General features: G+C 43.6%; 1 protein-coding gene across 2 annotated transcripts in view; it reads left to right on the top strand.

Moving 5' to 3' along the window:
* LOC311235974 (myosin phosphatase Rho interacting protein) overlaps positions 1-15,014 on the top strand; it is a 106,625-nt gene that overhangs the window by 79,633 nt on the left and 11,978 nt on the right. The window contains exons 15-18 of one of the 2 annotated variants that reach the window (XM_084323521.1): positions 137-271; positions 2,196-4,856; positions 7,146-7,293; positions 9,509-9,626. In XM_084323521.1, the coding sequence (XP_084179647.1) occupies positions 137-271; positions 2,196-4,856; positions 7,146-7,293; positions 9,509-9,626 (3,062 nt within the window). The remainder of the gene's footprint in view (positions 1-136; positions 272-2,195; positions 4,857-7,145; positions 7,294-9,508; positions 9,627-15,014) is intronic. The other variant, XM_084323522.1, reaches the window with a different exon arrangement.

The following is a 15,014-nucleotide window of genomic DNA, read 5'->3' as shown; positions in this document are numbered from 1 at the left end:
TGTTCAATTCTCAAAACACTAGCCGCCACGTGAGATTATACGAACAAAGATGTCCACACGGCATAATAAAGTGTGAATTTCAAGGGGCTTTCACTTTTGAAATCCACTTAATTCTGCATGGCCTGTTCCCCTCCAGGTAGAAGAGCTGAAGGTCCAACTAGAGAACTGTCACCAGCAGCTTGTTGACTCCAACCAGCACAAGCAGGTGCTGGAGATCCAGCTGAGAACCGCTCTGGAGAGAGAGCAGCATGTCGCAGGCTTCATCTCTCCGGTGAGTAACCCAGAGCACAGTGCCAGAGCCCCCTTACGCTCAGCTCTGCGCTGTACTATTCTATACCGTCATAGGCAGGCCTGTATCGAAATGAACGCAGTGTTGTCAACTGAGCAGTGTTTTCCTTCCATTTTGTAACTTCCTTTGCATGTTGTATCGTACGTAAACATCAAACAAATGGGCTGACATCGAAGCTACAAGACTGCTACAAATACGTGCCCCTCTGCATGAGTTCATTGCATGTGATAAAAACATTGAAGATCTTGTTACTACTTTTGGCTTCTGCTAGCGTTATCTCTAATTCTGTGTTTTGACAGGTCTATAGGGCGAAGAAGTCTTGACCCTTTCACTACCACACTATAGGTTAACCCTTTCACTACCACACTACAGACGGTTCACTTTCTGTAGTGTGGTAGTGAAAGTGTTAACCTGGTAGTGAAAGGTTAACCCTTTGTAGTGTGGTAGTGAAAGGGTTAAACTCCTGGTAGCAGTTATTTCTTGAATATTCAATAAGTTGTAGTTTAAAGTCCAGTTTTGTAGTCAACTAGAAACTGACCAATTTATCGGTTTGGCCGATATTGGCTTGCCACCGACGTATGGTATCGGTGTGCATGTTACCCGTCTCCCGCAGGTTGATTTGTTGATTCTTTTAGAGGCTCTAGCAGGCTCCTTTCTTTGATAGTGGTATCATATGAAACTCGATACCAGCCATGTCATGCTAGCTGACTGGAGACGGGGGTAGATATTGTTCCAAAGTCAAGCAAAATGTTTATGGGGGGGGGGGGGGGGGGGCATGATCATTTTCAAAGGGGTCCCTTGACCTTTCACCTCAAGATGTGAAAGTTGTTATTTGTTTACCACACAAGTCTCCTCTGTACAGCCATGCCCCGGCCGATATACTGGCATTGGCCCCAGAAGCCCTGTGTTGATTGTCAGTCTAATAATAGGTTTAGCTGTTGAACTGTTTGGCTCAGAAATAATGACAATAACATCTCGGCTTGTCCTCTAATTATCTGCATGAAAGTCAGATTTTCATCTTCTATTAACTACTATACAGACCATCCATTTTCCTATAACCAATATTGTCAGCCATGCCATGGTGCAGATGAGTCGTGTCTGTTGAATTGAGCTATTTCAAACCTCGCTCTCTATCCTCGATCCTCCAATCACAACTGTTGCTTCCTTTGGACAACGTTTGTCCAAGGGAAGCGACAGTTGTGATTGGAGGATCAAGAAAAGAGATGGCACAATTCACAATTGTGTGTGGATGTGTAGATGGTTTTGGCTGTGAACGAGTGAATGATAGAGGTTTGAGTTATTTATTTATTTTATTTTATTTATTTAACTCTGCTTAGCTCTTTACCAGACATCATGGGTTAATTTAAAGTCTTGGAATGTACTAGTATTGAATTACAGTTCTAAGGTTACGGATTGAAGCATTTTGAAGATATCTTGGAATATTGCACTGTGGGTCAGGCATGAAAAATTCAGCATCTGTACTGAGAACATTTTCTATTTTGTGTGACATGAGTTTGGAACAAAGAAAAAAGAAGACCTGGTATGCTTTCCATCCCTACGTAAACCATTCAGCTGAAACTAATATTGCATCACTTACCCCATGAATTAACCTTTAACCATTTAATGTGCATGCTCTGTCGTGATTCACTAACCCTGGCCATTAAATCTTTCCAGTGCTTTGATCACATAATTTAGACCTAATGACAGTTATAATGTTTTTAATCATTATAGTTCATCAACATAATTTTAAGTGGAAGTTATCATTTGGGGATGTTTATTGTAATATCACTTTTTTTTCTTTTTTTTTTATTGGGGGGAAAAGATTTATAGATGACCCTTTAAAAAATTTGCAAGCTTGTGTCTCCCCTGCTGTGTGTTAACAAACTGTCTGGTCCCCTTTTCCAAGCTGGAGCCCCCTATGGGTCTGGAGGCCGATGTGGCGCCCCAGACGAAGAGGTCGGAACTGGTTAGTTCTCAAGCACAGAGCTTAACAAAGAAGTACCAGGAGACCAAAGAGCTCCTGCAGCTGCAAGAACTGAAAAGGCGCAATATGCAGGCACAGCTTGGCCTCTCGCTTTCTCACCTCTCCATAAAGGAACCTCACCTTTCTGATCCCCAAAAACCACCCACCTTGGAAAGTCCTCCCCCAGAACCCGTCCAAAAGACACTTAGCTTTGTACTCCAAGATAGTGCAGACAGGATTCAAGAATTAGAGAACTTGATCTCTGGAAATCCTCTGTCTCTCAAAGGGTTGACAAGGTTGTTACGGTCACATAGCTGTAGTCGGGAGATGACGGAACAAGGTGGCATTCAGAGGCTGTTGGAGACCTGGAACAATCAACAGGAGTTAGAAAATGAAATTATTAAGAGCTTAGTTACGGCAGGGGAAAGCATCCGCAACTACGAAGCCCGTCTCTTAACCATGGAAGATATGGTAGGAAAGGTTCAGAAGCGAAAATTAGAAAGCCTTAAAAAACCCTATGGCCCTCTTTCAAAAATTGAAGACCACTCAGAAATGAATGAGATGGCTATTGGAATGCTGTCGCAGAGAATTGAGCTGTTGACCAGTGAAAACGGGGCACTGAACCAACGATATCAGGAGATCGTGAACCAGCTTACTGAGGCAGACCGAGAGATAGACAGGCTGAAAGCAGAGCTTATCAGCCTGCAGTCTGGCAAACAGCACCTTCTCGTCATGGAAGAGCTGAACAGGGCAAAGGCTAAACTGGTAGAACACCAAGCAAATGCCATAGACAGAGAGTATTATGAGAGAGAGCTAAACGAGAAATCCTTGAGGCTTCACGAAGCTTTGGTTACATTGGAGGAGCTTGGAAACAGCCTGAAGGACACTGAGAAGAGACTGCAATTGAAAGAGGCCACATTAAAAGGTCTGGGGTTCCAGATGGCTGTGAATAATGACGACGATGAGTCATTGCGGGAGAAAGAGCAGCTTAAAGAGCTCCTTGAATCCTCAGAAGCAAAGTTAATAGAGAGTGGAACAGTCCTTGAGTCTGCAGAACAGCGCTGTGTAGAACTTCAAGTACAAAACGGTGAACTTGTCGCTAGAATCCAGGAATCCGAGAGGACCAGTAGGCGGAAGCTTTCTGAGGCAGAAAAGGAAATAAGGATGTTAAAAGAGATGTTGGCAGGTAGGGGAGACAGAACAGTGCATGCTAGTGAGGAGGTGATTCAGGCAGGTGCGAGGCAGGTTGCAAATGAGGGAGTTATTAAGCAAGTGGTAGATGAGATTGAGATGAAGTCTGAGGCTCTTAATCAAGTGTTAAAGATGTTGGCGAAGGTAAATGTTAACGTTGACAAAATGCTTAATGATTTGAAAAGTACTTTACTCATCACAGATTGCCTTGGGTCCTCTAAGGAGGAACAGTGTGATGTAAGACAGAGGGTGGTGAAGAGGTTGGTGCTGGAGGGTGAGTTCTGGAGCCAGATGTTGAGCGCTGTCGAAGCGGGTCCAGACGAAAGTGATGGTGAAAAAACGCAAGGTTTTGAAAGGCGCGTGGCAGAACGTATGATGGCAGAGAAGAGTGCGTTGCTTTGGATTAGTCGGAATTGTCCTTCAGAAAGAATGGAAGTTGATCGTGAGATGGCGGAGACAGAGTCGAGCTTGTTGGATTTGTACAGTTGGTTTGATAATGAGGCAAACACTTGCATTCTGAAAGACCTAACAGAAACCTTGGAAGAGAAAGCATATTTATTGAAGCAAATTGCCGCCACCATAAAGCTGTCCACGGATAACAAACTCCTGTCCTTGGTTATCGCTAGCTTTGATTCTGGTAGTCAACAGAAACAATGGTCTGAGTATCTTCTCGATGCCTTTAGAGAAGCGTACATGTCCTATCTCACCATTAGACTGAAGTTCCAACACGAGAAAGAGCAAGAGCAAAAGCAAAAACAGTCAGAAGTTCAGATTGGTAACTCGGACTGTGCAAACTGTTCTAAACTGAGAGAACTTGCAGGAGATCTCCAGTCCAAATTTGAAGAACTCCAGAACCAGCTTTCTGAAACACCAAAGAGGGAAGACATAGGGCCAGTAACTCACATTCAGATCGAAGGAGAAACTATAGACTCACTGGATAAGACCATTGAGCTTCAAGACGTGATAGCCAGGCACAGGAAGGAGCTGCGAGAGGTCAAAGACGGCTACGAGGAGGAAGCAGAAAAGCTGAGGCAGGAAGTTGCAAAGGCCAGTGAAGCGCTGCACCTACGATCGGAAGAAAATGTGAAAGAGATCGACTCGCTGACCGTCTGCATGGAGAACCTGAAGAGGAAGCACGAGACGGAAAGGAGTGATCTTCTGGAGAAGTTTGACGGGGAGATGGAGGATCTGAGGCGTGTGGCGACTCCGATAAGCCTGGAAAGAGACTCCGTCGATGGCGCTGACAATGGATCAACGTATCCCACATCACCCCCACCGTCTAACCTGAAGGGCCGCATCCAAGAGCTGGTGACCCAAGTCTCAGTCATGACTGAAGAGATGAGGCGACGCAAACAACAGGGCGACGCGTCAACTCTGCGGCTGAAATACGAGAAAGACCTGGCAAATCTGAAGGTGGAAGCTTGTCCTGCCGTCTTCCATCCGTGATGCCTTGTGTTCCCTTGTGGCACTCCCCAGATCCCCCTCCTCTCCCCCCCAACCCCTCCTCGCCTTCCTAACCTTGCCCACCTCACTCCTCTGCTCCTCGTTCTGTAAACTAGTTTCCTTCTGTGTCGCATGACAACTAACCCCCCCTCTTAAGTGCATGTGGTTGTCGATGCCGCAGTAGTTGTGTACCCGAGGAACCCATTTTGTTTTAGCTGCATCAGCGACGATGTGTCGAATCTTAAGTACCTTGAGAAGCTACATTCGCTATTTAAGAGTTTTACTTGAAGCTATCAAACACTATCTCACCTTTAGGGTGGAACCAGCCTTTTGAACCTAGGTCCTTATGAAATGAGTTCCTCTGACTTTTAGTTCGATGTGCTTATGAATCTAATCATATTGCTGAACCATAATGTGATAATGGGCCATGGGCAAAGAGTTGACCCTTTTTTCATATATTTTTAATTGTTAAATTATTCAGAATTAAACATGTGATTGATGGATTCAAATTGGCACACATGTATGGGTCTGACCTCTTTTCCTTTAGCCTTTATTTTTTTTTATTAACTAATCGTTAAACCTTCTCCCTTTTGGCTCTGATTAACAATGTACAACAAAACATTTTAACTCAACATAAATGTCAGTCTTTCAGCTGGAAATGCAGCTATCATTCTGTCAGGTCTCCTTTAAAGGCATTTTGTATCTTGTTCATTTCTGCGTACTTAAGAAAGAATTCATCATTGTTCTGGACAGAAAAAGGTCTGTCTAATTATACCATGCTTATTCTCCTCCCAATTCACAAAACTACCACAGTTCAATTGTGTTGTCACTTGTCACTCGAATCACAAGAGGGATGTCGGTGAGGATAGCAGTTGATGTCATCTGCTTTGTGCACTTGCCAAGTGGAATGATGGTCGGTAGACTTTAAGGTCCTTAGGATTTAGCCTCCAATGTCGTCTCCTCTGGTCTCGTCCAGAACACAGCGTTCATTTATCCAGCTCATGACTTAAGCATCAGACAATTAGGTGTTCCTCACCATTATAAGCTAAATAGTCTGGAATGTCTGAGTATGTGTATACAAAGTAATCCCATTACACTGGATACAGGATATGAGCTCTTCCACACACAGATAGGCGCACATGCGCACACATGCACGAACAAACCCCCCCCCCCCCCCCCCCCCACACACACACACACACACACACACACACATGTAGCCTGACTTGTATCTAAACAAAGTGCAGGTGCTGCTTGCTGTGATGTCAGAGCAGGAAGTCTCCATACACCCAGCGGGGGAGGATTGGCTCGCTCTCTCACAGTTGGTTCCCGGGCCGCTCGCAGGCCTTTATCCCTGTGAAAACAGACCAGGCCTATGCTTCTCGGCTTTCGGCCACGGCGGGACAGAGAGAGAGGGAGCGCAGGCCAGAGCCAGCACCGTTGACTGAGTCCTCGGATTAGTGGTAGTGAATAGAGGACGGAAGTAGGTCTAGGTTTTTGGGCCGAGCCAGTCGGAAGGTCCATTCAAACCCCTTCTTGTGGAAACATGCACTGTAATTATAATAGCATTGTGAATGCCTCTTTCTAAAAGCGTGTGGTTCAGGATTACCCCCCCCTCCTCCTTTCTCCATACCGTTCATTTGAGGCTCATTTGACGCAGACAGGGCCGGCCCAAAATGCCCTGTGCTGAAGACGTGTTTGATTTCCAGTGTGCCAGCTCGCTTCATACAATTCCTGATTTGTATTGTGGCCCGAGCTTAACCCTACATTCCGTCCAAGATTTGGCTCATAGAAACAGATTATGGTTTTGCATGTTAGCAGGAGACCACAGGCAATATTCAACCAGACATGAACTCAACTTGTAGTTTGGTATTTTACGAGCAAGCCACATTTTTTTTCATTGCCTTGTCGTTGCATACCATTTAGTGTGCAGAGGGAACGATGGCATCATAGGCTTCCTATACTACTTATCTTGCTGCCGACGCATTCCTCCAGTGTATTGTGTATTCCGTTGTTTTCCTTAACCCTTTGTGTACTCACACAGGCTCATCTCGCTCATGGCTAACTGGCTGTAGCTCGCAGGTCGTTCACCATCACCGAACGGGACGGCCCGTAGCGGTTGAAAATCCAGGGGGCCTAGGGTTTTTCCTGACTGCCTCACATGGGTTAGACAGGAGAACCTCTCGGCCTCTCTCCGCTCAGACCGTCCCGTGTACTCACCGTGTCCCTCCCGGGGTCCGTCCCCCCCCTCTTGTCTCATAGGCCACCTGCGAGAGGGGCTTCGCCGCCATGGAGGAGTCCCACCAGAGGGTGATGGACGAGCTGCAGAGGAAGCACCAGCGGGAGCTGGAGAACCTGAACGAGGAGAAGGAGCGGCTGCTGGCCGAGGAGACGGCGGCCACCATAGCTGGTGAGGAGCGTCTGTCCCACGTTGTGGAATTATATGGTCCCCTCCCCCCAAACATACCACCATCCCAGACTCCCTTGATTAATCCCCAATACCCAAATACCTCGATTTTACCCATATGTCGTCTTTGGAAAAAGCACTACTGATAAAGCACCAATAGAATCCCTCACAACAACTAACTAAAATTACTTTTGCTTGATTTGAAAGACATGTCTGTATCCATACATGCTCTGTCTAAGTGTGTGGATCCTCACTTATCTCGACGTGATCTACTTGGAGATATCCACGCCACGTGTGATTGGGGTCAAGGAGTCTAGTGTTGCTGTTTGGTTGTCTGCTGCTGTGAAATTGAAGGAGCGTGTATAGCCCTTGAATACTGTATGTAACTAATTTAAAGGTCCTGGGAGGGGGGGGGAGTGAGCGAGCGTCTCTGTCTCTGTCCTTTTTATTTTTATTTATTCTTTGGGGGGGGGGGGGGGGGGGGGGGATACATCAGGGGGGTGGGTGTAGGGTGGGTTCTTCTCTGTAGGTTATTTGTCTTTCCTTTTTTCCCCTACCTAATGTGATTTTTTTGTATGTCCTTTTTTCACAAAATAAAAAATGTGATCGCAAAAAAAAAGAACATGTCAGTATACAGTATGTATTGTTCTCATATTAACACATTGACCGCCAGCAGCAGGGGGCGCTGATCCCCCTTCATCGCCAGGTCTTTATTCAATGGATATAGTTTTAGACTGCGACATTTGCGAGTGCTTAAAATATATCTTATAATAACGCTGTCGACTGTCAGTGAGTTGCTTCCAGTCAACATGCCCAAAACAGATTGTTTTTTCATCCGTACATTTCCGTTTTATACCGTTTTGAATAGAGTATGGTTTGGGTGCTTTTGAGTAATTCCAGGAAAAAGACGAGAAAAAGGCATTTTACTGTAATCCAGTCATCACGTTGTAATTTTTCGGCTGATTATCTAATCATCCTGAAATCAACGCTAGATTATCATTATTATATCTTGTCGTGCATACATGAAATGGCCATCGTAGTGGGGCGCTCACCCCCACCCACCGCAGTCAACGGTAATAAGCACATATATCATATACACACAGATAGCTTTGATCGCGGTAGAAATAAATATCAGATCAACGCAAGGTTTCATATATAGTGTTCTTACCTTGTCTCTGATGTAATGCAAAAAAAGAATCCAATTATCTGATCGCCATTCCAGTTATCCACAGCGATCATGTCCCCGACATTACGAAGAGTTACACACGGACGGGCGGGCGGGGTTAATATTGACATTGGTCGTTGGAAGCCCCTGGCTCGCCTGAGTATTTAAACCCCACCCGCCCGACTCAGATCGGCTCCTAAAACACACCAGGCCATTTCAAACGGGATGCAATAGCTCCGCATGGCAGTAGAGGACGGTGTTGACCGTCTGCCAGCTCAGACAGGGTCTGAAGGGTATACCAGAGGCTGCAGCTATGAATTATGAATAGATATAGCGAATAAACGAAATAACGATCCCAAAAACGAGTTAACTCGTTTCTGCCGCTGAACACATGGCGGGCAATAACGAGTTAACTCGTTTTTGCCGCAGATCCAGTTAAGCACAAGGCTATTTATTTATTTATTTATTTGTGTAATTTTCCTTTTTGTTTGACGTTTAAGTAATAAAGAAAATCTTGGTCAAATAAAATGTTGCCCGACCAGGTCTTAAAATAAATACCTGCCAACATATCGATTGGTGGAAAATTACACCAAAACTCTCCTATCAGTCTAGCCCTAGTCCAAAGCAAACACGACCTGAACGGACCAGACAAGCATAACAGAGCGCTGGTGTGTGACATGATCTCTGATGTGATTTAGTTCCCATGAGCCACACGACCTTCCAGCCATATTTCAGGTCATTATTCTGAGGCACTGCATTATTTCTCTGTGTGGTGAAAGATAAAGACACTTATACAGATCATTTAAGTTTGCAGGTTATTTTCTCTCTCAATTGACCACATTCACATGGCGACCATTTTGCTCTTATGTCATGCTCGGGTTTGGACTTTGGATTCCCAACCTGAGCGTGACATAACAGCCAAAATGGCCGCTGTGTGAATATAGCTTCTTTAAGCTATATTCAATAAAGCTTTAAAAAAAGCCTAATTAAAAAAAACAAACAAAAAAAGGTTATAATAATTTCAATAAAGATTCTTTGTCTCTGTTGCCTTAGCAATTGAAGCCATGAAAAACGCCCACCGGTCGGAGCTGGAGAAGGAGCTGGACAAGGCCCGCAAGGCCAACAGCAACACAGAGGATGCAGACATAGAGGAGATCCGCAGACAGCATGAGTAAGTCCTCTCTCCCCTCTCTTAACCCGGAACTAGGGCTGGGAATAGACAGGGACCTCAAGAATTACCATTACTAGAGCTACGATTTGTTTTTATTTTTGGATTTATCAAAGCGATTCTCCATGCTTCCATGTGTTTGATCCCATTCAGTACGTTGTGATTCGAGTTCCTCTTACACCGGAGTCAGACCTCTTAACCCATTTATACCTAAAACGCCTGCTAATGCGTTATATAGCCTGCATATACACACACACATGTGATTCCCGGGTTTCAATGGGTTAAGCCCAATCGGCCCAGTACCAGGCCGAGATTTATTTCACATCACAAATAGATCAATACAGTCCATATTAACACATTGGGTGCCGTTCACGTAGACCTACGTTTTTGTCGCCCGGCGGTTGAGTGCCGGAAACGTAGAACGGTATTTATTTTAATCGCTATTGCCATTCATAATTCAGCGGGGCACCTTGCCCATACTGTTCTGAATGTGTCTGAGCTGGCAGACGGTCTTATACCGCCCGCTAACGCCTTCGGCCGCTATTGCACTCCATTGGAAACGGTGTAGTTTATTTTCTCTACCGAGCTGCGGCGTGGGGGCGGGTCCTAAACACTCACACGCTTGTATACATGGCTTGGACAACTGACCCCGCCCGCCCGTTCATGTGCAATGCCCAATAACGTCGGAGACAGGATCGCTGTGGATAACTGGAATGGCGATCAGATAATTGGAATCTTTTTTTTGCATTACATCAGAGACCAGATAAGGACTCTATATATCCAATCTTGCGTTGATCTGATATTTATTTCTACCGCGATTGAAGCTATCTGTGTTTTATGTGTGTGGCTGTTTTCCAGGGCACATTTCATGTATGCACGAGGAAGGATAATCTAGCGTTGATTTCAGGAAGATTCGATAATCAGGCGAAAAATGACAACGTGTTTATTGAATTACACAAAAACGCAGTTTTCGCGTCTTTTTCCTGGAATTACTCGGAAGCACCCAAACTATATTCATATTCAAAACGGTATAAAACGGAAATGTACGGATGAAAAAATAATCAGTTTTTTTGCACGTTGACTCACTACTCAACTCACTGACAATCGAGAGCGTTATTAGACCCATAGCTATAATATAAAATATAGGTTTAGCTCTACAAACAAGGTGCGCGTTTACATGGGGTTAATGGACGGCAAGGCCAGATGCACTTCCCGGAAGGGGCGTGGCACTCAATGTGTTAAGTGATGTTGCATTTATTTTTCAAATGTAGCCAAGAGTAAATAATTTCATATCAAAACAGCAGTCAAAGTGTATATTTTCACTTAAAGTATTTTTTTAATGTTATTTTAGCGATTATGATATTATGAGCTTATAAAAATCTCATCGGAAACCGGACAATTAGACGCGAGGACAGGAAGCCATCATGAAATCGTTGTAGTCCTAAGAAAGAGGAGACCCAGGGCTTTCGACGTCTGAATTTCATAAAACTACACTACCCAGCTCACACCAATTGCAGCCTAACCATTTTTCTTTTACAGATATTGATGTGTAAACCATGTTTATATCTCACGGGTCGAACAAACCTCAACGTTATTGCCATAAAATACAACGTATATGGTTTCTTTACCTTTTTGTGAACGTCTAGGAAAAAACTGCGTCGCAATCCGATAAGAAATGGTGGAGCAATGGACATTATAGAAAAGTAACTGTACTTACAGTAGATTTCATTCACAGTTTTGTACTAAATCCATATTCTGCCATTGGAAAGAGGAGATTTAGCTCGATCCATAGATGTATGACTTGGCCATAATAAGGTCATTTATAGGCTATATATTCTATATTCATATTTCAAATTGCATGTTTGGATGGCAAAATTCAGTACTGTATCTACAAAAAAAACCTGTAAATAATCTGCCCTTTGTTAATTTGCTTAGATCTTTAGTACACTTGATCTCAAGAGGGTGCTGAATTAGCGCAGTGGAAAATGGGCAATTAAGCAGAAGTCTTCACTTTTGGTCAATGTTAGCATGGTGTTATTCACCGTCAAAGATGGGGAAAATAACGAATAATAATAATTTATATTCTCCTTTGGTTCATTACAATTTACTCAACAGACACAATATTTATTTTTTTGTTATATATATCTTTTATTGGTGAAACATAGGTGGTACAGAGAAGCAAAGGTTGTTTATCAATATTAACATATCACCATGACACAATATTTCTGACACTGGGAAGTGGGAATACATTCACTGAGGTCCATAGATGTCCCTAGATACCAAGAACATGCAAATGGACCTTGTAGAAGTGGAGCAATCTTCCATTTACTTGGGTATGTACTTTTAGGCAAATTTTCTGAAAATATGGCTAGGGCTTAAAGGATAACTCCAACATTTTGGGAAATTAGCTTATTTAACATCTTCCCTGGAGTTAGACAAGAAGATACATATCTTTTTTGTCTCTGTGCGTGCATTAGGCTTAGGGAACAGTCGCTCCGTTAGCATAGCTTAGCTTCATCACTGGAAGTGAGGCGGGACAGTATCCTGACGTTCCCTACAGGTTTGTTGATATTCTCATTCCTTCAAAGGATCTGAACCGATTGAAGTTTATGGATACCATGACTTAAAATCCTCTTACCTTGACGATTAAAAGCCTCCCCAATTTAGAAAACAGTAATCCAATGGCTGGTATTGATAATATACTACTAACTGCTGCACGCTCGGAGCTAACCGGAGCTAACGCAGAACAGGATGTGTAAAGCAAATATAATGACTTCCTTTCTGGGGTTTTCAAAATAAAAGTGCGACGTTTATAGCAGCGGAAAACGTTTATTTTGTACATTATCTACCGTTAACACGAACCTAAACTAACGTTAGAACTAACCTAAAGTTAGTTTAGGTTCGTGTTAACGTTAGATAATGTACAAAATAAACGTTTTCCGCTGCTATAAACGTTGCACTTTTATTTTGAAAACCCCAGAAAGGAAGTCATTATATTTGCTTTACACATCCTGTTCTGCGTTAGCTCCGGTTAGCTCCGAGCGTGCAGCAGTTAGTAGTATATTATCAATACCAGCCATTGGATTACTGTTTTCTAAATTGGGGAGGCTTTTAATCGTCAAGGTAAGAGGATTTTAAGTCATGGTATCCATAAACTTCAATCGGTTCAGCTCCTTTGAAGGAATGAGAATATCAACAAACCTGTAGGGAACGTCAGGGTACTGTCCCGCCTCACTTCCAGTGATGAAGCTAAGCTATGCTAACGGAGCGTCTGTTCCCTAAGCTAAATGCACGCACAGAGACAAAAAAGGTATGTATCTTCTTGTCTAACTCCAGGGAAGATGTTAAATAAGCTAATTTCCCAAAATGTTGGAGTTATCCTTTAACACATTGGGTGCCACGCCCCTTCCGGGAAGTGCATCTGGTCTTGCCGCCCATTAACCCCATGTAAACGTTCACCTTGTTTGTAGAGCTAAACCTATATTTTATATTATAGCTATGGGTCTAATAACACCGTCGATTGTCAGTGAGTTGCTTTTGGTCAACGTGCAAAAAACAGGCGGTCAGGTGGCGTAGCGGTGATTGCGTTCGTCACCAACGCCGGAGATGCTGGATTCGCGTGTTCGAATCCAGCTCCCGGCGTTGCTATCAGCTTGGCTGGCCGTTCACACTAATACAATTGGCAGTATTAGAGGGTGGGAAAGCTGATGGGTGGGTCCTGGGCGTTGTGGACAGCGACCCCTACAGTTCGGTCGGGGCGCCTGCTCAGCAAGGGTAGGATCTAGGGAGAGATAGTGTGGCCTCCCACACGCTACACTCTCCCCGGTGAGAATCTGCGCGGCCAGGCTGGCCTGCCGGCTGGCTGCACATGCGTCGGAGGAAAGCATATGACAGTCTCCAGTCTCTCGGACCAACAGTAGGGGAAAGTGCGCAACAACCAGGAAGGGTGGGATGGGAGAAAAATCGGGAAAAAAAGAAGGAGGGGGAAAAAGATAATCAAATTAACGTGCAAAAAACAGATAATTTTTTCATCCGTACATTTCCGTTTTATACCGTTTTGAATATGAATATAGTTTGGGTGCTTCTGAGTAATCCCAGGAAAAAGACGCAAATATTGCGTTTTAGTGGAATCCACTTATCACGTTGTCATTTTTCGCCTGATTATCGAATCTTCCTGAAATCAACGCTAGATTATCGTTATTATGTCTCCTCATGCACTCATGAAATGTGGATTAGAGCCGCGCGTTCTTTTTTTTATATGGTCCATTTGCATGTTCTTGGTATCTGATTCTAGGGACATCTATGGATCTCAGGGAATGTATTCCCAGTGTCAGAAATACTGTGTTAATAGGCTTGAGTAAATTGTAATGAACCAAATGAGAATATCAATAAAAAAAATAAAATTGTCTTTGACTGTGAATAACACCATGCAAAAATGTACCAGACCTGAAAAATCTAAGCAAATGAATAAATGGAAGATGATTAAACAGAAGGTTTTGTAGATACAGTACTGAATTCTGCCATCCGGACACATGCAATTTGAAATATGATTATAGAATATAGAATATCAGGCCTAAATAGTTATGCGATAAAAATGCGATTAATTTGATTAATTAATTAAATCCTGTAATTAATTAGATAAAAAAAATGAATCGCCTGACAGCACTAATTTAAACCCCGCCCGCACGGCTCAGCTCGGCCCAGAAAACAAACCACATAGTTTCTAATGGGGTGCAATAGCTGCCACAAAGCGTTAGGGGGCGGTATTGACCGTCTGCAATCTCAGACACACTCAGAACAGTATGCACAAGGTGCCTCGATAAATTATGAATGGCAATAGCGAATAAAAGAAATACCGTGAGAAAAACGTAGATCTACTTTTCCGGCACTCAACCGTTGGGCCACAGAAACATAGATCTACGTGAACGGCACCCAATGTGTTAAGAGGTTAAAGCAGTCCTATTCACATACATTCTGGAAGAGTTGGCTCTGTAGATGAAAAGTTATTTGTTGAGTTTCTTAACCCAGTTATATATATATAAATATAGATGTGATTTACTCCAGTGTTTGCAAACATTACCTGTTGACTAGAGTTAAAGGAACACGCCAACATTATGGGAAATGCACCTACTGTACCGTCCTCTCCAGAGTCAGACAAGAAGATAGATACCAAATTCCTCTCTGCGTGTTCAGTAGAAAGCTATCCGGCTGCAAGCTAGCCTAGCTTAGCAGAAATTAATGGAAGCAGATACAGACCAGCTATCCCAGCTGTTGGAGTTTTAAGCTAGGCTAGTGGTCTGTATCCTTTTCTATCAATTTGTGCTAAGCTAGGCTAGCTTGCAGCCGGTTAGCTTTCTACTGAACATGCAGAGAACATCTGGAGAAGACGGT

This window comes from Notolepis coatsorum (assembly GCF_963971535.1).
Source record: "Notolepis coatsorum genome assembly, chromosome: 10".
In the NCBI taxonomy this organism is placed as follows: domain Eukaryota; kingdom Metazoa; phylum Chordata; class Actinopteri; order Aulopiformes; family Paralepididae; genus Notolepis; species Notolepis coatsorum.
Note: the sequence above shows the minus strand (reverse complement) of the source record. Positions and strands in the feature narration are given on the sequence as shown.